Here is a 23,413-nt window from a genome sequence, read left to right on the forward strand (position 1 = left end):
ATGGATCCATAACCTATGCCACTATCCACTACTGGATAACTACCCACTACTGGTTAACTATCAACTGCTAAATAACTACCCACTACTGAATTAGTGATGGGGAATCTGTTAATGCAAATACAAAATTTTGAATCGTCAATAAGGACATTCGACCTATTTGACTTGGAATGGCCAGATTGTTCTTCAACATCAAAATAAACTTGCAAAGTTTCAACATATCCTTTCATGAATCCTTGAAGTGCTTCCTTCAACCTCTTGGATCTCAACCTTGTAATTGGTCCTTAAGGTAATGCTAGCTCATTATTTTTTGTGTTGTTGGTTGTGCTTACATCATCCCCTCCCTCTTGAAAAGGATTCGTCCTCAAATCTGTATCAAAATCAAAAGGAGACAAATCAGAAACATTAAAGGTAGCACTTACACCAAACTCACCTGGCAGATCAATTATGTATGCGTTGTCATTGATCCATTACAACACTTGATAGGGTCCATCCCCTCGTGCATCGAGTTTTGATTTCCTTTGATTCGAAAACCTCTCTTTTCGCATATGGATCCAAACTCAGTCACCTAATCTGAATACAACTTTCTTATAACCTTTATTGGCATGTTTCTCATACATCCTGTTACGCTTCTCAATATGCTCACGGGCTTTCATGTGTATTAATTTAACCATTTCAGCCTTCGCTTTTCTATCTAAATTAGACAACTTGTTCAAAGGTAAAGGCATTAAATCTAATACAGTTAATGGATTAAAACCATACAAAATCTCAAAAGGTGAATAACCAGTAGAAGAATGGACAACACGATTATAAGCAAATTCAACGTATGGAAAACATTCTTCTCAAGTTTTCAAGTTCCTGCCCACAATAGCACGAAGCATAGTTCCTAAAGTCCTATTAACAACTTCAGTTTGGCCATCTTTTTGTGGATGACAAGTAGTAGAAAATAAGAGTTTAGTATCCAATTTTCCCCACAAAATACGCCAGAAATGACTAAGGAACTTAGAATCTCTATTAGAAACAATAGTCCTAGGTATACCATGTAAACGGACTACTTTCCTGAAAAATAAATTAGCTATGCTCGTTGCATCATCAGTTTTATGACATGGAATAAAATGTGACATCTTACTAAAGCAATCTACAACAACAAACACTGAATCTCTACCTCTTTTTGTCCTAGGTAAACCTATCACAGAATCCATAGATATATCAGTCCAAGTTTCAGTAGGTATATGCAAAGGAGTATACAACTCATACGGTAAGGACTTAGATTTAGCCTATTTACATGCAAAACATTGAGCACAAATTTTCTCTACATATTTTTATATATTAGGCCAATAAAAGTGTTCAATATGTCTAAAGTCTTTTGCACACCAAAATGTCTCATTAACCCTCATGAATGTGATTCTCTAACAAGCAACTCACGCACTGAACAATTGGGTATGCATATTTGTTTCCCCCTAAAAAGAAACTCATCATGCAAATAAAACTTGTTAAACGCCCTATGTTCACATGCCTTAAATACATCAGAAAAATCAGTATCTTTCTCATACATATCTTTCAAATGCTCAAACCCTAACAACTTAGAACTAAGCATAGAAGTCAAAGCATAATGTCTAGATAATGCATCAGCAACCACATTCTCTTTACCTTGCTTGTATTTAATCACATAAGGCAAGATTTCGAGATACTCAATCCACTTACCATGCCGCTTGTTCAACTTTCCTTGTCCCTTCAAGTGTTTGAGAGACTGATGGTCAGTATGAATCACAAACTCATTAGGCAGCTTTTGCAATTCCTTCATCTCCTCAAGATTACTCTGGTAAGCTGGACAGTTTGGAATCTAAGCTCTAGGAATAAAATCGATTTGATATTTCATTCCCCTAATGGGTGGCAACCCAGATGGCACCTCCTCAGGAAATACATCCGCAAAATCCTGCAATAACTTAGAAAAAGAACTAGGCAATTCATCAGTAGGGTTAGTCTCAATCATAAAATTGGAACTAAAACGCAACATAATCAAAACTCTATTCCCTAAGTATGCTTTCTTCAACTCTCTCTCTTTACCATAAACGAAAGACTTGTTGAATTCTTCACTCTTCTCACTTAGCTCTCCTTTTACTTCCATACTCACTAACGTTTTCTCTCCTGCACGTCTCTCATTTTTATCCTTTCCTATGCTGTCACTCTCCTTTGGGCCATTTGAAACCTTCCTTTTACTACTGGCCTCTTTTCCCTCATTCTTTTTACTTGTCTCACCTCCCTTACCCAATTTAGCAGATTGTTGTAATTTCACTTGATCTGCATATACATCTTTAGAAGATAATGGTATAAGTATATGTTTCACACCAAGGAACGTAAAAGAAAACCTATTACTGTACCCATCATGAATGACATGCCTATCAAATTGTCATGGTCTACCCAACAAAATATGTCCCGCCTGTATGGGTACAATATCACAAGTAACATCATCTACATACTTGCCAATAGAAAATGACACTTTACATTGCTTGGTTACCTTTGCCTCGCCACTATCATTCAACCACTGAAGTCTGTAAGGATTAGAGTGTTTAATAGTTTTTAGTCCTAACTTATCAATTAAAATAATACTAGCACAATTAACTTGACTACCCGAATCTATTATCATGCAACAGACTTTACCACCTATCAAACAACGAGTGTGAAAGATGTTTTCACGTTGTTCAAGTCCCTCTTCTTTAATAGAAATATTTAAAGTACGCAATATCACTAAGGACTCTCCCTGAACAGGATACTCTTCTATTTCTATATCAGAATAATCTTCTAAATGTGGTATTTCATCAGAATCATAATCAGTTTCGGAGACTATCTCATCTCCCCCCACTATCATGGCACATTTATTAACACACTCATTGGCATAATGCCCACGCCCTTTACATTTAAAGCACTGAATATCTCTAGTCCTATTAGATTTAGGGGCTGATTCATTTTTACCATCCCTCCACTATGTTTGCTTTGATCAAGAGCAACTCCATCTCCTTATGATACTCATCAATAGAGTTTGATCCCTGGGTTTGTCTTTGCAACTGATGATGGAGATCTCTATGGTAATAAGTAGCCACATATTTCTTCCTCATGATTCGCTTCATCTCTTCTCAACTAACAATGGGTAACTCTCCATTCCTTCTCCTAGATTTCACAAGCTCATTCCACCATATTGGTGCATAATCTGAAAACTCAAGGGCAGCAAGTTTTACCTTTTTATCGTCGGAATAGCTTTGACAGTTAAAAACCATCTCCACTTTATGCTCCCACTCTAAATAGGCATCAACATCAGCCTTACCATTGAAGCTTGTAATCTTCATCTTTATGGAGTTCATATTGTTATCTACATAGGGTACACGATCATTGAACCTTCTGGCTCGGAAAGGGGCTGATTGTGCTGCATTTTCCTCTTCATAGGATGGATCGTGTGTATCATCATCCCCCTGATTGGACTTGCCCTTTGAAGATCTAAGGTTGTCCTCAACGTTATCCATTCTCAAATTTAGCTTATGAAAACTATTCATGAAAGCTTTATGCATATCTTTAAGATCAAATGTAGGGTCAGAAGTATCACCAGTATTATGCCCGGACATTATAGAAAAATTCACAATTCTCTCAACTCACGTGTTTAACTTTCAAGCACTCACTTGGTATCTCAAAAGTGCACTTCAAAATAAAGACTCAATAAGCCAAACTTGTATGATTCAAATAATAAGAAAAACAAGGAAAGACCTAACAAGAAAAGATAGGAAACAACACTAGATGCTTAATACTCCTATTTATTTCAATAAATTAGTTTAGGATGTGGAAGACGCTTCTTGAAATCCAAATTCCTCTTTAGTTCTAGTTTGACTAGAAAACGTTCGCTAATCAAACACTAGTTGATAAGTTGCCAAGGAACGTCCTTGGGGTCTTTTACTTTTCAACTGTTAACTGCATTAACTTTCAAGCACTCACTTGGTATCTCAAAAGTGCACTTCAAAATAAAGACTCAATAAGCCAAACTTGTATGATTCAAATAATAAGAAAAACAAGGAAAGACCTAACAAGAAAAGATAGGAAACAACACTAGATGCTTAATACTCCTATTTATTTCAATAAATTAGTTTAGGATGTGGAAGACGCTTCTTGAAATCCAAATTCCTCTTTAGTTCTAGTTTAACTAGAAAACGTTCGCTAATCAAACACTAGTTGATAAGTTGCCAAGGAACGTCCTTGGGGTCTTTTACTTTTCAACTGTTAACTGCATTAAGACTTAGAGAAACCTAATTCTAATCTTGCCAACCGCGTGGTCAAGTTTAGATTATGCAACTGATTGTACTCGTGTTTAAATAATCTAAGCAATTATGGACCTAAATCATTCAAACAATTTATCACTCATGCAATTAAAAGCAACATGCCTTAATTGATTCTAAAAGTAAAGCAATAATAATAGAAAGACCAAGTTGCATAAATATTGAAAATAAATAAGAGTTTAATAATGGAGTTTTAAATCTCCCAATTCATCACAAAACTAAAAATTTCCAACTTCAACTAGAAAAAGAATTGTTTTAGCCACTCATGGTGGACAAAATCACAAAAAGAAAAGAAGAAAAGTAGAAGAAGAGAGGCTGCTGAAATTCTACAGTGTTGCCGATGATATTTTGCAGAAAATCTGATGATGCCTTGCTGGTTTGGGGCTGTCTTCTTTTATAGGTGAATAGTCCTAGTCCAATTAGAATTTGGAATCCTAATTTGACTTGGTCTTTTATAGTCTTTTATTCCTTCTTTGCTTTTATATTTAATTATGAATGAATTCTTCTTCTTGAGAAAGTCTTTCTTGGGAGTGACTCTTGGAGATGTCCTAGGATTGATCTTGAAGTGTTTGAAGTAGGGTAGGACTTCAATGCTTTAGAAATTTGAAATTTGCCTCTTCCCCGCGCTGCTATCCGCCTCTGCTTCAGTTTGATTTGGGCAATTGATTTGCCCAAATCACTTGCCCCAATCGCTCGCGCAAGTCAGTCCCAGTTTTCTACTTTAGCTCCCTATGAGTGATTTGGCCAAATCACTTCGACCCAATCATTTTTCCAGCTTTTTCTGCACTTTTTCTCCAACTTTCCATTTTCTTCCTTTTCTGCAAAAACATGATAAAAACCATAAATTAAGCTGAAAAATGTGTAATTAAACAGTAATAAAGATAATAAAAATGTGGCTAAATTATGTTTGATCAAATACCCCCACACCTAGCCTTTTGCTTGTCCTCAAGCAACAAATAACTTAGTCAATCAAACATCTTTTTCTTTTGAGCCTAAGTACCACTTAATCAGCCCCCCCTAGACTCCCAAATTGAAGCACTACAGTGTAGCGTACATGCACTAAGGTTGTCCTCTCTTTCCTTGTTTCCTTTTACCCACCATGGCCAAAAGTTTTTTTATTTGATCATGCTTTATTCTTTCATTTTAGGCTTAATGTAACTCCTAAGAGTGACTTGCCCCCTTTAAAGCATTTTTATTCAGCAGCACTTTTTATTCTTGCCTGAAAAAGTCACTTAACCTTTTTACGCGAAGGTGCATATTGGTGATACCCACCCTCGGTTACTCAGTTGGTCACTTGTTCAAGTGGCTACTAGCTCTATTCATAGTCTTTGACCATCGAAACAGGTTATGTTTTGTGCTTTTTGATTTTGCTGAGGTTTTTTTTTTTTTCATAACAGTTTCGGCAAATCAGCTCATAGAGAGTTACACTAACTTTTTATTGCATGTATATATTTTTCCCTTGACCATAGCAAGTGTAAAGATTCAATTTGAGAGAAAAACTTTCTAAGAGAAGGTAACACACTGTAATTGATTCAATTTAGGCTTAAAGGGTTGAAAATTTTAATTGGGTCATGAGATAGGAGGCTCTTTTAACTTTGTCATCTATGCTGAGTAGAGCAAAGGCTAAAACAAAATCTGTGTGCATGAAATCTATGTGTGTGTGCAAAAGTGAATATGAGTGCAAAAATATGTGTGAAAAAATTTTGGTGTGTGTAAAAGGGGTAAGAAAAATGCAAAAAGAGGCAAAAAGATGGTAAAAGATGGTGCAAAAATCTTCCCCAGTACCCCCACACCTAGTCTAAGCATTGCCCTCAATGCAAAACATATAAAGAGAAAAATAAGAGAGAAAGGGACTCCCTGGGGTGGTGATTTGGCCAAATTAGTGGCCAAATCAGGTGTGGTAGTGGTCTGTAGGTATGAAGTGTTGAACCAGTAGCTGCAGCATGCTTTCCATGTGTATGATTCGGGCCTACATTCTGTCAAGGCAAGATTCTGCAGATTGATCAATTGTTGGAGGTTCTGCTGATTTGAATAGTGATTTGGGCAAATCACTTGGCCAAATCACCTCTGCTGTAGTTAAGTTCTGCTGATTTTCCCATCGATTTGCGTAAATCGCCTCTGCTGGGTTGCCTCCCAGTAGCACCTTAGTTTAAAGTCATGGGCTGAACTTTTCTGACTTGATCAAGGCTTAAGTAATGGGGGGAGGGAAAAGGGTCCCAACAGAATTAAGTAAGAAGTGTAGTACGCCTTTCATTTTGGTTATAACCCATCCTATTTCTTTCATATACTCATGAAATAATATGATTAGCTTCTCCTCTTTCAAGTGAGGTGTGCCTCTAGCCCTTATTTTTGAATTTTTGAGGTGATTGGGCAACACTTTGAACTTCAATTCATATTTCTCCATAAAAGGTGGCTGCAATCTGGTACTGAATTTGGGCAAATCAAATTCTGCTTGCACTAATGATTTGGGCAAATCAAAATCTGTCTGCGCTGCTAATTTGGGCAAATTGAATTCTGCCTGTACAAGTGATTTGGGCAAATCGCCTCTGGACCAGTCTGTGCAACATGTTGTCTCTTCTATTTCTATTTCTTTCAAAATTTTCTTGTTCTCCTCATCCTCCTGGCTTGTGTCCCTTGGTATTTGTTTGACAGCATCAAGGAAAGGTATATTGATCTCCACCTTGCAAAAGGTTTCAAGTATTTCTTTTTTTTCTTTTTCCTTTTGAGATTTTGCAAACCTTTTTGGAAAGGGAGGTGGTACCTTGAACTTTTCTGCTGGTTGCTGTACTATTTTCTGCCTCTGATTAGATTCTGCATGGTCTGTTGATTTGGGCAAATCGATTTCTGCCCTTTCTGGTGATTTGGACAAATCGATTTTGCCTGGCTGACCTATCTGTCCATTGATTGGGTTTGCGATTTGGGCAAATCAATGCCCCTGATCACTTTCCAGCAGTTTCTCCTCAGCAACCTGTTTCTGTATTTGGGCAGATCGCTGCTCACCCTTGCTGTCTTGAAGCTCTTTCCCACTCCTTAGTGTAATGGCATTAACATTCTGCCTTGGATTGATTTCAGTTTAGGAGGGTAGCTTTCCTTGTGATTTAAACTTACTCATTGAAGTGGCCATTTGACTCATTTGCTGCTCAAGGTTTTGCACCGAATTTGCTAAGGATTTCACGATCTCTTCAAGAGGTGTGTTGGACTTTTGAGGTGCTGTATGGGCTTGGTTTCTTTGCTGATAACTTAGATATTGGTTGGCCCTTGCATAACTGAAGTTTGGATGGTCCCTCCAACCTGGGTTGTAGGTGTTAAAATAGGGATCATACCTCCTTTGCCCATTGCAACCTCCAACAGCATTGACTTGCCGGTCCTCTTCTTGAAGGGAAGGACATAGATCAGTTGGGTGGTTAATATTTGCACATATTCCACATGGCTTGGGCTGCTGAATCTGCTGGACTTGTTGGGCTTGACCCACAACAAGGCTACGGACAGTATTAGTGAGATTAGAAATTTGGGATGCTAAAGTGGATGTACTCACCTCATTCACCGTTCTTGGTGGCTGTTCTTGGTCTCCAAACTGCTGAGAGGCTGCTGCCATGGAGGAAATTAAATTCCTTATTTCTTGAGGTGATTTGTCTTCAATTGATCCTCCACACGCTGCATCAATCAACCTCCTTTCTAAAGGTAACAAACCTCCATAAAAGTATTCAATTAGGGACTTATGAAAGATGTCATGTTGAGGGCAGCTTGTGCACAATCAATTGAATCTTTCCCAATATTCATATAGCTCTTCATAATCCTTTTGTTTGATGCAACTAATCTCTCTTTTGATGCCAATAGCTTTTGAGGTTGGGAAGTATTTGCTCAAGAATGCTCTCACCATCCCAGCCCATGAAGTGATGGATCCGGGTGGTAAATAGAATAACCATTCTTTGGCAAAATCATCAAGAGAAAAGGAAAAAGCTCTTAATTTAACATGCTCTTCAGAAATACCTTGAGGCCTCATTGCTGAGCACACAATGTGAATTTCTTTAAGGTACTTGTGTGGATCTTCATTTTTCAGACCTCTGAATTTTGGAAGGAGATGAATTAATCCGATTTTGAGCTCAAAAGGGGCTGCCAAAGGTGGCTAAGTGATGCACCATAGTGCTTGATCATCCAAGGGTGTTGCTAGTTCACGAAGAGTTCTTTCTTGTGCCATTGGAGCTCTTGCCTCAACATTTTTAGCTTCAAATTCAGCAAAGACAGCAGCTGGTTCAAGAGCAGTAGCTGCTGCATTTTCTGCCTCTTCAGGTGTTGTTGTGACTATCTTTATAGCAGCTGGTTCAGCTACTGTTTTAGGGGCTGGTTCTGGGATTTTGTTAGCAAAAATTTATGGTTTTTGGGCTAATTCTAGTGCAGTTTTAAGGGCTGGTTTTGAGTGCAGCAACTTGTACAGCAACAGATTCAACAAGTGCAGCATGTACAGCAGTTTCAGCAATTGGTTCATCAACTTATTCAGCAGGTGTAGCAGCAAGTTCCTCAGTAATCTGTGCAGTAGATTGTATGGCAGTCACCAGATTTGTTGTTATTGCTGATGAAGATGGTTTGGAGGCTTGATTCCTCAAGTTTGCTTGCTTTCTCAAGCTCTTGGCAATACGTTCAATTTCTGGATCGTAAAAAAAGAGCTTCTTTACGGTCAGCCCTGGTCATAAAAGGAAAATTCGTTAGTTTAAATCAAATCCCCAGCAACGACGCCAATTTTTTATAGCAGTTGTCGAAGCTGTCAAAAATAAACCTATTATCAATCAACAAATTAATTTGTAGATAGTGGCAATAGGGTCGAACCACAGGGATTTGACACTAAAGATCTTCCTAATTATGACTTGGACAAGTAAATAACAAAACTAAATAAAAAGAGGGGGGTTTGTTTTGATGATAGAGAACTAAAATTAAAACTAAGTAGTAAGAGAAAGCAATAATTTGAAAAGATGAGTAAATTAATGGGAGAAAAGCTCTAGTTGAAGTATGAATCTATTTCAGTTGTTTAGAATTGATTATTGATTCTTTAATAGTCCTATTCATTTCAATACATTGGTTAAGGATGTGGAAGACGCTTTTCACAATCCAAATTCCTCCTTAGTTCTAGTTTGACTAGGAAACGTTCGCTAATCAAACACTAGTTGACAAGTTGCTAAGGACGTCCTTGGGGTTTTTTACTTTTCAACTGTTAACTGCATTAAAACTTAGAGAAACCTAATTCTAATCTTGCCAACCGCGTGGTCAAGTTTAGATTATGCAACTGATTGTACTCGTGTTTAAACAATTTAAGCAATTATGGACCTAAATCATTCAAACAATTTATCACTCATGCAATTAAAAGAAACAGGCCTTAATTGATTCTAAAAGCAAAGCAATAATAATAGAAAGATCAAGTTGCATAAATATTGAAAATAAATAAGAGTTTAATAATGGAGTTTTAAATCTCCCAATTCATCACAAAACTGAAAATTTCCAACTTCAACTAGAAAAAGAATTGTTTTAGCCACTCATGATGGACAAAATCACAAAAAGAAAAGAAGAAAAGTAGAAGAAGAGAGGCTGCTGAAATTCTACAGTGTTGCCGATGATATTCTGCAGAAAATCTGATGATGCCTTGCTGGTTTGGGGTTGTCTCCTTTTATAGGTGAAGAGTCCTAGTCCAATTAGAATTTGAAATTCTAATTTGACTTGGTCTTTTATAGTCTTTTATTCCTTCTTTACTTTTGTATTTAATTATGAATGAATTCTTCTTCTTGAGAAAGTCTTTCTTGGGAGTAACTCTTGGAGATGTCCTAGGATTGATCTTGAAGTGTTTGAAGTAGGATAGGACTTCAATGCTTTAGAAATTTGAAATTTGCCTCTTTTGTGACAGATAAATGGAGTAAAATATAATTTCTAAATAAGTTTGGAGTAGGTTCGGATAGTGTATATATATATATATATAAACACACACACTTGGGTTCAAACTTGTAATTTAGCATATAGTTAATCAGTTTTAGGATTTGGCTATGTCCAGCCAACTTTTCTGTTCTACTCTTATCGTCCATATAAACCTTTAATGTGAGTCTTTTCAATTCTTGCCATCAGTTCTCACCCTATCGGATTTGGCTTTTTTGCTTGATTACTTCACGACGTAATGTCCTTATACGATTGTATTGCCTTTTAGGTATTTTTGGGTGTCTGTGGGATGAGAACAGTGCCTACTCTGTTCGCCAATAACTTTTAAGGTAGCATTTAGTGTTTTTTAACTTAGTGAAATCTAAGTATTTAAAGTTAAAGGAATGAAGTATGAAAAGTTGCTTTCTTTTTCTTAAATTTTGGCCAACCATTACCAATAACAATCCCAAAATAGTCATCAACTACTAAAATGACCAATAGCTACTAAAACCGCTTATATTGCTAAATATGACCTTTATAGTACAAGGCATTTAGATTATATAACTTGTCATGATAGTTGAAGACTATTTCTTGATTTTTTTTCCACGTTAATTGTTTATTCTTATTCTATTTTTCCACTTTCTTTTGAATTTGTGATTTTGGGTTAGTATAGTTCATTTAATGGACGATATATTCCTTTGTTTTTGCCAATTCCCCTTTGATATCTCAATAAATTCTTTTTACGAGTTTCATCTATTTGTGACAGCTTGAAATCTATCACATTCGTTTTGATTTTAGTTCCTTTATCTCATTATCTATCCAATGCTTTAGGTTTTATTATTATTGCTTTTGAATTTTTTTTTTATTTTTTTTTTGGTGTATCCTGCAATTAAGGTGTACTTTTGGCAATGCATTTTACTCATTCCATGTAGTTCTGTTCACTCTCATGGGCTCTGAGTTTGTAATATCGAATATCTTAATATGTGACTTGTATGCATATAGATTTTGCAACTCTTTCGGACTTAATTTATGTGTTTATCAAATTGCCAAATGACTTCAAGTAATTTTTTCTGAAGTTTTCTTTTTACTTGTTGATGAATCAACGTCACCTTCAATTCTCAATATTTTCACATCAAAATTATTAAATTCATGAATAAATAAAATATCATTTTACTCCCTGAAAAATAAAGTGATGAATTTATAGTTTTGTCTTTATTCCAGGGTACATCATATCACACCAAATTCGAAGAATTCATTTTACTTGGAATAGATGTTCAATTACTCAATATATCATTAGTGCTTTATTCGTTTACATCTTTTAAGTTTTGTACATCATATTAGCTTGGATTTTACCTTCTTTTTTTTTTTTAATCCTTTTATAAAAAATTTTGGGCCTCTTTTTGATTTATGTTGGTGCTTGTAATATAAGAATATACTGAAATAATTTAGTTTAAGCAATTTTGGTTGAATAAGATTGTATCTCAAAGCTGATGCTTCAAATTTTAAAAGTATGTGTGGTGTGTTAGGTTTACTAGGCTTTGTGCTATATGTTGCAATGGTGATTTCTCAATTCTGGTCTGAGCATATTATGGGACAATGAATAATTTGTTTCAATTGGCCCTGTGCATACAACTTTAATTGTTTACAACAGTTTCAATTGTTTTTTTTATTTCCTGTCCTGGTGGATTTTGTTATGCATGCATCTGATTGATATTATGTCTACTTCGCCTTTAATGTTCTTAAATTGTGCCTAACTTCATTCTGATCTCTTAGCTGACAAGCAGCCGTTAGGACAGATCAAATCATTCGTTAAAGCAGATAATCATGTATACTGTATGAAGATATAACCAAAGATTCTGCTCTGATATTCTGGAGCAAGGTTGTTAGTATCATATATCATGGATTAATCCTAATTCAATATTGTCCAACTCCTCAACCTGCATATATATAAAGCAAAAGGCCTAAACAAAGATAAAAAAGGACAGCCAAAATACCTCCAGTACAATAATATAGCTTCTTTCTTTTCCTCTCTACAGTTTAGGAAAGAGTTTGGGCCATATCCATGGCTTTCAACTGCAATTGACCATGAGTATACCAACTGAGATAATCCCAATTAGTACAGATAATGCTAATTCTTAGTTGATGTGCTATCTTGTGGAAGCTCAACTGTGCGAAAAGGAGGTGCCTCACCAAATTTCAAGATGTAAGCAGTCTCATAGACAGGCCTCAGCTGCATAATCACTTGAGCATCTAGATATGCATCACAAGTAAAACACCAGACTGATAGGTCACTGTTTTCAAAATTAAACAAAAAAAAATAGTACTTTAATATGGTACCCTGAAGAAGATAAATCTGAAGAAATGGAGTTGAAAAGGCTCGTCCATGAGTACCTATAGCTGAGAGCCACACAATGATTCGTATGATGATAATGTTGAAGCATGTGCTTATTCACAAAACGGCTGCAAAGAACATCCTTACATGACAAGCACAGCCAATTTTCACTAGGATGGTGGCACCTGAAGAAGTAAAGAATTGTTCCATGGATTAAAAAATACAAGAAATTTGAGGTTCTGTTTGCTTCCACCTCCACCAAAACCAAATATGATCAAATTTTTAATCATAGAATAGCAATTCCGCTGAATAACATAAATGGGTCATTCAATTAAAGAAATCGAAAATGCTATTTCATTTGCATTCCATTGTATTCCACAAACAAAACAAAGCCTAAACATCTTATCAATTAAACACCACAGAATCCAGAACTGAAAGCGGTGAAATTGCGAATTGGAAATATGGAATTCAAGTTTAGAAGTGGAATTGGGTGAACAGGAAGATGAAAAACAAACCTATTGCAGGGAGTATTAGGAGTTGGGATGTGAGAGAGGTCGGAGGATAGCGAACCCAAGTGATCACAAGATGTTCGAGCCTCAACCCAACCCGACTCCGAACCTTTTATCGTCATCATCAACTCATCTTCATCTTCAAATCCTTGCCCCTATTACACATGATTTTGTTCACAGAGCCTTCAGATTGAAATAGAAGGGAAAGGTTGAAAAGTGCAGAGGAAGTTATTTTCTTTTTCGCTTACCAGAGAAGTAGAAGATGAAGAGCCTGCAGCTTTGTTTGCCATTGGAATCTCCGAATAGCTTTGGCCTCGCTTTACGCTACGCTTTGGAGCGGTACGGGGAGGTGAAAACTCTATGTTTTTTTTTTTAATTTATTATCAAGTCCTTGGTTGTTTATAAAATTAAATAGTTGATTCTTATTTCCATATTATTTAGTTAAAACCATTGTAAAACTTTTTAATATTTTTTAAAAATTCCAAATTTTATAAAAAAGAAAAATAAAATACTAAACATAAAGTCTTGAATTTTCTTTTTATTTTGGCTTTAATATAGATATATAGATTTCATAATTTGTTATTTTAAAAATAATTAATAATTTTCTTTCATTTAATATAATATTAAAAACGTAAAATTTCTTGATTGTAATAATAAATTATTGATGAAGTTATATGAGCTGATCATATATTATATAATATGACTGAATAAAATTAGGAAAAAAAAGGTTTACACGAATTTTTGAATTTTCTTATTAAATTTAAATAAATCAATTTAATAATTCTAAGCAAATAAAGCTAGAAACTTTAAATTTAAATAAAATCTAAATTTATTGTTTTAGTAAAAAATAATAATTTATGTAATTTTAAATATTAAATTTTAAAAAATGTTATTTTATTTTTATTTTTAATTGAAAACAACATTTGAAATATTGAGATATTACAAAAATAATCTTCTTATTGAAAAATAATATTTTTATTATTTCATAATTTATTTGAACTTAAAGTGTAAAATTCAGGGTTTTATTCTAAATTATATTTATTTAGACTTTGATAAAAACATTTTGGAGAATTTTTAGAATTCTCATAAAATAAAAAGTTACTATTTTGTCTATATTAACCAAATTTCTCTTAATACATGCAAAACTGACTATTTATTTATCTTTATGAAATGGAATAATTGATGCGGAACCCTACTTAATAGAAACTGAAATAACACATATTCTAATATAAAAATTTTAGTTCATAAAATAATTCTTCGATTTAAAATACCCTTAATTAATATATAATTAAGAATATTTATAACTGATTGATTTTAAGAGCAGCAAAAATAAGAACTATATAAATTACTATCAAACTTTATTTGTAATGCAATGTCAAGAACCAAAATCTCTTTTAAACTCTCAAAGAAGAATCACGTAAAACAATTGTATTGAATAATTGATAATCAGTCTACAATATGAAAAAATATATGTTTTACATACCCTTGGGCAGCCTAACTCAATTAGGAGGAAAAAAAAAAACTTATACTAACTAAATAACTAAATAGAAGATGGCATAAAACTCATGATTTTTGCCACTACCCACTACTGGATAACTTTTTCATTATTGGATAACTATCCACTACTGAATTATTGATGAGGAATTTATTGATGCAAATACAAAAATTGAACCATCAATAAAAATACATTCGATCTAATTGATTTGGAATGGCCAGATTATTCTTCAACTTCAAAACGAACTTGCAAAGTTTCAATATATTCCTTTATGAATCTTTGAAGTGTTTCGATCAACTTTTTAGATCTCAACTTTATAATTGGTCCTTGAGGTAATGCTAACTCATCATTTTTTGTGTTGTTGGTTATGCTTACATCATCTTCTCCCTCTTGAAAAGGATTCATCCTCGAATCTATACTAAAATCAAAAGGAGACAAATCATAAACATTAAAGGTAGCACTTACACCAAACTCATCTAGCAGATCAATTATGTATGCATTGTCATTGATCTGTTCCAGCACTTAATATGGTCCATCCCCTCGTGCATCGAGTTTTGATTTCCTTTGATTAGGAAACCTCTCCTTTCGCATATGGATCCAAACCCAATCACCTAGTCCGAATACAACTTTCTTGCGACCCTTATTAGCTTGTTTCTTATATATCTTGTTACGCTTCTTGATATACTCACGCGCTTTCATGCGTATTGATTTAACCATTTCAGCCTTCACTTTTCCATCTAAATTAGAAAACTCATTCAAAGGTAAAGACATTAAATATAATACAGTTAATGGATTAAAACTATACACAATCTCAAAAAGTGAATAACAAGTAGAAAAATGGACAGCGGATTATAAGCAAATTCAACATATGGTAAACATTCTTCCCAAGTTTTCAAGTTCTTACCCACAATAGCACGAATCATAGTTCCTAAAGTCATATTAACAACTTCAGTTTGGTCATCTATTTGTGGATGAAAATAAAAGTTTAGTACTCAATTTTTCCTACAAAACACACTAGAAATTACTAAGAAACTTAGAATCTCTATCAGAAATAATAGTCCTAGGTATACCACGCATATGGGCCACTTCTCTGAAAGACAAATCAGCTATGTTCGTTGCATCATCAATTTTATGACATGAAATAAAATGTGTAGATGATCTACAACAATAAACATAGAATCTCTACATCTTTTTGTTCTAGGTAAACCTATCACAAAATCCATAGATATATCAGTTCAAGGTTCAATAGGTACAGACAAAGGAGTATACAATCCATGTGGCAAAGACTTAGATTTAGCCTGTTTACATGCAAAGCATTAAGCACATATTTTCTCTGTATATTTTCGTATATTAGGCCAATAAAAGTATTCATTCAATATGTTAAAAGTCTTTTGCACACCAAAATGTCCCATTAACCCTCTTGAATGCGATTCTCTAACAAGCAACTCACGTACTGAACAATTAGGTATACATATTTGTTTTCCCTAAAAAGAAATCTGTCATACAAATAAAACTTGTTAAATGCCCCATGTTTACATGTCTTAAATACATTAGAAAAAATGATATCATTCTCATACATATCTTTCAAATGCTCAAACCCTAATAACTTAGAATTAAGCATGGAAATCAATGCATAACATCTAGATAATGCATCAGCAAATACATTCTCCTTACCTTACTTGTATTTAATCAAATAAAGAAAGATTTCGAGATACTCAACCCACTTACCATGTCGCTTGTGCAACTTACCTTATCCCTTCAAGTATTTGAGAGACTGATGGTCGGTATAAATCACGAACTCATTAGGCAGCAAGTAATGTTCCCAAACTTCAAGAGCACTAATCAATATATAGAACTCTTTATCATAGGTAGAATAGTTCAAATATGTGCCACCTAACTTTTCACTGAAATATGCTGTAACGACCCCAAAATGGACCGTCACCGTCGCTAGGATTCAGGTCGGCTTAAGGCCGCCAGAACCCGTAGCAAGCCTGCTATACTCTCTGTGTACCTGTAAATCTCATACATGATCATACATTTTCTGTGAAAATAAAAACTCTTTTCTGAACCATGGCTTAACCTGTGCATGCACTATCTCTGTACTCTGTACTCTGTACTCTGTACTCTGTACCCCTGACTAGAGCTTGCTCTAGATGGGTTAACTTACCGGGTGAATTCTCTCCATAGAAGCAGGTAAATCCAGCTTATACGACACATTTCCGATCCTCTGCAAAATCTCAAAGGGTCCAATGTATCGTGGGGCTAACTTACCTTTCTTTCCAAAACGAACCACTCCTTTCATTGGAGACACTTTTAGCAATACCCAATTACCCTCTTGGAACTCTAACTACTTTCTGCGAACGTCTGCATAACTCTTCTGTCTGCTCTGCGCTGTTCTGATTCTCTCTCTGATCATGGGCACCATTCTACTGGTAATCTCTACTAACTCTGGCCCTGCAAGAGCCTTCTCTCCTATCTCTTCCCAGCAAACAGGGGATCTGCACTTCCTCCCATACAAAGCTTCATAAGGAGCCATCCCTATGCTAGCATGATGGCTGTTATTGTAGGCAAACTCCACCAGAGGTAGATGCTGCCTCCAAGAACCGCCAAAGTCTAACACACACAGTCAAAGCATATCCTCTATGGTCTAGATGGTCCTCTCTGATTGTCCATCAGTCTGTGGGTGGAAAGCAGTGCTAAAATCCAATCTCGTACCCGTCGCACTCTGCAGACTTCGCCAAAATCTGGAGGTAAACTGAGGTCCTCTGTCTGAAACTATAGACACTGGCACTCCATGTAATCTCACTATCTCATCTAGATATACCTGTGCCAAATTATCCACAGAATAGTTACTCCGTACTGGAAGAAAATGAGCAGATTTCGTGAGTCTGTCCACAATCACCCATATAGAGTCTATCCTGTTGGACGTTGCTGGTAAACCCACTACAAAATCCATGGCTATGTTCTCCCATTTCCACTCTGGAATCGATAATGGGTTAAGCATTCCGGCTGGTTTCTGATGCTCTAGTTTCACCCTTTGGCAAACCTCACAGGCTGTCACAAACTGCGCCACTTCTTTCTTCATGGCTGGCCACCAATAGATCTTTTTCAGATCCTGATACATCTTGGTGGCTCCTGGGTGGACACTATACCGCGCATTATGAGCTTCCCTCATAATGTCTTCCTTCACACTGCTATCTGGTACACAAAGTCGACTCCCATAACGGAGGATCCCTTTGCTGTCAAATCTGAACTCTGCACTGTTGCCTGACTGAACAGTCCTGGCAATTTTCATCAACTCAGGGTCCTCGTGCTGTCTCTGAGCTATCTGCTCCAGAAACACAGGTGTCACTCTCATCTGTGCTATCAATGCACCTGTACTAGACAACTCTAACTGTAACCCTTCCTCTATGAGCTTATAAAGCTCCATCACGACTGGTCTTCGTTCTGATGCTATATGGGATAAACTGCCTAGTGACTTCCGGCTTAGGGCGTCTGCCACAACATTCGCCTTACCCGGATGATATTGGATCTTACAATCATAATCACTAAGCAATTCTACCCATCTTCTCTGCCTCAAATTCAGCTCTCTCTGACTCAAGATGTACTGTAAACTCTTGTGATCGGTGAAGATCTCGCATTTAACCCCATAGAGGTAATGCCGCCACATCTTGAGTGCAAAAATAACTGCTGCCATCTCTAGGTCATGGGTAGGGTAATTCAATTCGTGCTTCTTCAACTGTCTCGAAGCATAAGCTATCACCCTCTCATTCTGCATCAAAACACAGCCCAATCCCACCCGAGATGCATCACAGAACACTGTGAAATCCTCATTACTGACAGGCAGAGCTAGCACTGGTGCTGTTGTCAATCTCCTCTTGAGCTCTTCAAAGCTCTCCTCGCACTGGTCTGACCAGACAAACTTCTGGTTCTTCTGAGTCAGTTTGGTCATCGGAGCTGCTATCTTTGAGAAGTTCTGAACGAACCTCCTGTAGTAACCTGCCAGTCCCAGAAAGCTTTTAATCTCAGTCACTGTAGTGGGTCTGGGCCAGTTAGCTACAGCCTCTATCTTCTTGGGGTCTACCTCAATACCCTCTGCTGATACCACATGTCCCAAGAAGGAAATGCTCTTCAACCAAAACTCACACTTCGAGAACTTGGCATACAACCCATGCTCTCTCAGTGTCTGCAGAACTATCCTCAGATGCTGGGCATGCTCCTCTGCATCTCTGGAATACACTAAAATATCATCGATGAAAACAATGACAAAGTGATCCAGAAACTCACTGAACACTCTGTGCATGAGATCCATGAATGCTGCAGGGGCGTTAGTCAACCCGAACGGCATCACTAAGAACTCATAATGCCCATATCTGGTCCTGAAAGCTGTCTTTGGTACATCTGCCTCTCTGACTCTCAACTGTTGATACCCGGATCTCAGATCTATTTTCGAGAAACAACCTGCTCCAGCTAGCTGGTCAAATAAATCATCAATCCTAGGTAGAAGATACCTATTCTTGGTAGTGACCTTGTTCAACTGTCTGTAGTCGATACAAAGTCTGAGGGATCCATCCTTCTTTCTGACAAAGAGCACTGGAGCACCCCAAGGTGAGGTACTAGGGCGGATGAAACCCTTATCTACCAAATCCTGCAACTGCTCTTTCCACTCTTTTAACTCTGCTGGTGCCATCCTGTAGGGAGGAATAGAGATAGGTCTGGTATCAGGCAGCAATTCTATTTCAAACTCTATCTCCCTACCAGGTGGTAGTCCTGGAAGTTCGTCTGGGAAAACATCGAGAAACTCTCGGACTACTGGTACTGTGGCTGGTTCCCTAACCTGAATGTCTAGCTCTCTCACATGAGCTAGAAACCCCTGACAACCCCTCCTAAGCAAACGGCGAGCCTGATGGGCTGAAATCATACCTCTGGGTGTACCTCTCCTGTCTCCTCTGAAGACACACTCTGACCCATCCTGGTCTCTGAGACTAACTATCTTCTCTCTACAGTCCAAAGTAGCACTATATGCAGATAGCCAATCCATCCCTAGAATGACATCAAAATCTGTCAAGTCTAGAACCACAAGGTCAGCTGGAAGGCATCTACCCTCTATGAACACTGGACTGAAACGACAGACTGACACTGCCACTGATGGGTCACATTTAGGTCCACTGACCCAGAGAGGATACTCTAACTCAGAACTGATCAAACCCAATCTCTCTATGGCTCTCGAAGCAATAAAGGACTGAGAAGCACCGGGGTCCATCAAAGCATACACATCTGAACACCCAATGATGAGATTACCTGACACCACTGTGTTCGACGTGTTAGCCTCCTCCTGTGTTACAGTGAAAATCCGTGCTGGGGCTACTGGATTTCCACCTCGGGAACCTGCTGCTGAAGTAGAGGCTGCCCCTCTCCCTCTACCTCTGCCACTACTCTGAGGCATGACGGGAGCTGCTGGCTGTACAACTGGCTGTACTACACTGCCTGAACCCATCTGCTGGGATGGTGCAAAAGTCACCTGAGGACAATCCCGAGCAATATGCCCTTCCTGTCCACAGCGAAAACAAGCTGTAGATCCCAACCGACAAACTCCTCCATGTGGTTTTCCGCATCTTCTGCATACTGGAGCTGTGCCAGAGCTTGAGCCACTACCTATTCCCAGACCTGACTTGACTTTATTCCAGAACTTACTCTTTGTTCCTTTTGCTCTATCCCATCTCTTGCTGCCTGAAGTGCCTGCACTGGGGGCCTTAGACCCCGAAGCCTGTGCCTTTGACTGTTTCTGAATATTGGCACTAGCTTTCATTTTCCTGGCTGCGTCCACTATCGTGTGGAAACTCTTCTTTTCTGCTGGAAGAATCAAGGAAGAATACCTGGGATGCAGTCTCATAGTATATCTCCTTGCCTTCTTCTGATCAGTATCATAGGCTTGACCCACATACTGAAGCAAATCCAGGAACTTATCTGTGAATTCATCAACACTCATTTCGTCTGTTTGTCGCAACTGTTCGAACTCTATGACTTTCATCTCCCTAGAACTGTCAGGAAAAGCCCACCCTGCAAACTCATTGGCGAACTCTCCCCAAGACAAACTGTTCATTCTGGGTTCCACATAATTCTTAAACCATTCTATGGCTTTCTTGCATTTCAGTGTAAACCCTGCCATCTCAATGGCTCTACTATCATCAGCTCCCAACTCACTGGTTATCATCCTAACTGATCTGAGGTATTCAAATGGATCATCTCCCGTGTTGTATTTAGGAGCATCCAATTTCAAGTACTCTGTCATTTGTACTTTACCTCCAAATGAGCTAGGTTGATGTCTGTCAACAACAGGGGCTACTGGTTCTGGTGGTGGTACTGGGTCATTTAGTTCTGGGTGTGCTGCACTTGGATGAGTAGGGGAAGGTGGATACATAGGATATGGTGGATAGTAAGGAGGATAAGGCATATATGGTATGTAAGGAGGATATGGGACAAAACTAGAGTACTCCGACATACCTCCCATCGGATATTCTGAGTCCTGTGGAAAGGCTGGATAATCAAAACCTGAGGCCTGAGCGCCTCCCTGCGACTCTCCCATACCTTCCTCAAATCTGCCTATACCCATGTTGTCATCTCTAGACTGGTCAATCTCCATAGCCTCCCTCCTTTCCTCTAATCTTTCTCCTCTTGCTGTACCTCTTCTGCTCTCGTCTACAGACCTTCTAGGGTCTATTGACGTACCTTCCCTGCTAGATCTCTGAGACCTTGCCCTTGGCAATGCAGGAGGATGAGCAGTTGGTCTCTCACTATCTGGTGGGACTCCAGTCAATCGAGCTGATCGACGAGTTCCTCTCATCTTTACTCTCTGAAAAACAACACATAACATAGCACTTTAGCACATAAACATCAATAAAGCACATGCATAACTCATGGCATACCATAGCAGGAAACAGATAGGACTCACGACCCTATCCTAGTGGACATGATTTCCTATTGTGCTTGACCACTTCTAACCTCTATGAGCCCGACACTGTCTCTATAGGTCCGATCATGGGTACCTAGTGCTCTGATACCAATCTGTAACGACCCCAAAATGGACCATCACCGGCGCTAGGATTCAGGTCGGCTTAAGGCCACCAGAACCCGTAGCAAGCCTGCTATACTCTTTGTGTACCTGTAAATCTCATACATGATCATACATTTTCTGTGAAAATAAAAACTCTTTTCTGAACCATGGCTTAACCTGTGCATGCACTATCTCTGTACTCTGTACTCTGTACCCCTGACTAGAGCTTGCTCTAGATGGGTTAACTCATACCTGTTAAGCCTGGTATTGCACATACTCTGTAAAACATATACATATACAGATCATGTACATAACAACAGATTTACAATACAAACTCCTAAGTCAAGCACATCTGTAACTGAAAACACAACTAGTACATCTCTTTAATATTACATGTCCACTCTAAACTATTACATATCTATTTTCTCTTTCTGCACTTTGCTGAACCTCCCCTGTACACTGTACACTGAACCTGCAAAACTGGGGTTAAGGGAGTGGGATGAGCTCTATAGCCCAGTGAGTAGAACAGTAAAACATCTCATTAAAATATGATCTCATGGAATGCGTCATAACACAAACAAACCACATCAAGAGTAAACCTGTCGCCACATAGTCCCAGTAACTCTGTGCCAGGGCGTAGAATCGAGCACCTGGTCTTCCTGTCATATATGTATATGTGTATATAACACCTCTGTACTTACCATTGCCAGGGCATAGTCAAAGGCTCCTGGTCTTTACTATAATTGCCAGGGCGTAGTCAAAGGCTCCTAGTCTTTACTATACCTGCCAGGGCGTAGTCAAAGGCTCCTGGACTTCCTGTCTGAGACTATTGGATCATTCAGCATTCACCCACATCAACAAGTTACTATGCAATGTAACATATTCGTGGATACTAATGCATTCAACCTATGGCATAATCATGATGCATGAGATATGCTAAAACATTCCATTGTGTAATTAAAAGAGTTAAGGTTAGTTCCACTCACCTCTGGCTAACTGGACTGACTCTGCAGGCTCTGAACACTCTGGAGCAGTACTCACTGCTGCTCTCTCTGGTTCCTCTGGTCTGTACCTATACAGATGGACTCAAATGAGGGACCAAACTAGCTTATGAACAACACTAGGAAACTCCCCAAGAATCCCCTTAAACTCGCTCTAACATCTATGCAAAGCTTGCAAAGGAAAGCTGGACAGGACACTTTCGGCGGCAGGTTCGGCGGCCGAAAGTCCTCTCCAGAGACGAAACTCAAGCACCTTCGGCGGCCGAACTTCTACTTTCGGCTGCCGAACCCTTTTGGGGGCAAGTTTCGGAAGCTGAAAGGCACTCTAGAGACGAAAGTCTCTAACCTTCGGCGGCCGAACTTCCCTCCAGAGCCAAAAGTCCAAAAGCTCGGAGGCAAGTTTGGGCAGCCGAAGCCACCTCCTCTCTTCTCCTCAGGGGTTCGGGGGCCAAATGTACCTTCGGCTGCCGAACCTGAGTTCATCAGCAGGGCAGAAACTTGCCCTGCCTCTCGCCAAATGCACCAAACTCCTCTCAAGCTCAACCACCTCACTTCCTTAACTTGCATATACTCATGTATATGCTCAAAGGGGTCAAAAACTACCTAAACACCCCAAACACACAACACAAACAACACAGAACAAGCTTTATGCACAAAATCATCAAAACCTCTCTTTTTACCCTATTCATGCAACTCTCCCCCAAATCCACATAAAACCTTCAGAAAACATAAAAACAAGCTTAGGATCTTCACTTACCTCTTGAAAACAAGAAGATGAACGATCCTAACGTGGAGTTTTGGAGCAACTTCA

At 38.0% G+C, this 23,413-nt stretch overlaps 2 protein-coding genes and 1 non-coding gene across 3 annotated transcripts in view; 2 read left to right on the plus strand and 1 right to left on the minus strand.

The window, feature by feature from the left end:
• The window catches only part of LOC110624209 (transcription factor bHLH95), a 68,927-nt gene extending 60,015 nt beyond the window's left edge, over nucleotides 1-8,912 (plus strand). The window contains exons 4-7 of the mRNA XM_043960687.1: nucleotides 7,434-7,566; nucleotides 8,154-8,225; nucleotides 8,541-8,690; nucleotides 8,740-8,912. Of these exons, the coding sequence (XP_043816622.1) occupies nucleotides 7,434-7,566; nucleotides 8,154-8,225; nucleotides 8,541-8,690; nucleotides 8,740-8,912 (528 nt within the window). The remainder of the gene's footprint in view (nucleotides 1-7,433; nucleotides 7,567-8,153; nucleotides 8,226-8,540; nucleotides 8,691-8,739) is intronic.
• On the plus strand, nucleotides 8,042-8,148 carry LOC122724966. The gene has a single exon (XR_006352416.1). It is a non-coding gene; the product is annotated as a small nucleolar RNA R71 (small nucleolar RNA).
• Nucleotides 8,913-12,081: 3,169 nt separating the features above from the next.
• LOC110624481 (histone deacetylase 6) lies at nucleotides 12,082-13,440 on the minus strand. The gene is made up of 4 exons (XM_021769658.2): nucleotides 13,301-13,440; nucleotides 13,059-13,207; nucleotides 12,603-12,728; nucleotides 12,082-12,502 (listed from the first exon to the last, which is right to left on the minus strand). The coding sequence occupies exons 1-4, from the start codon at nucleotides 13,340-13,342 to the stop codon at nucleotides 12,340-12,342; spliced, it is 480 nt and encodes a 159-aa protein (XP_021625350.1). The 5' UTR covers nucleotides 13,343-13,440; the 3' UTR covers nucleotides 12,082-12,339.
• Between the last annotated feature and the right edge of the window lie 9,973 nt (nucleotides 13,441-23,413).

Source organism: Manihot esculenta, chromosome 10 (genome assembly GCF_001659605.2).
Source record: "Manihot esculenta cultivar AM560-2 chromosome 10, M.esculenta_v8, whole genome shotgun sequence".
Taxonomy (NCBI): Eukaryota; Viridiplantae; Streptophyta; class Magnoliopsida; order Malpighiales; family Euphorbiaceae; genus Manihot; species Manihot esculenta.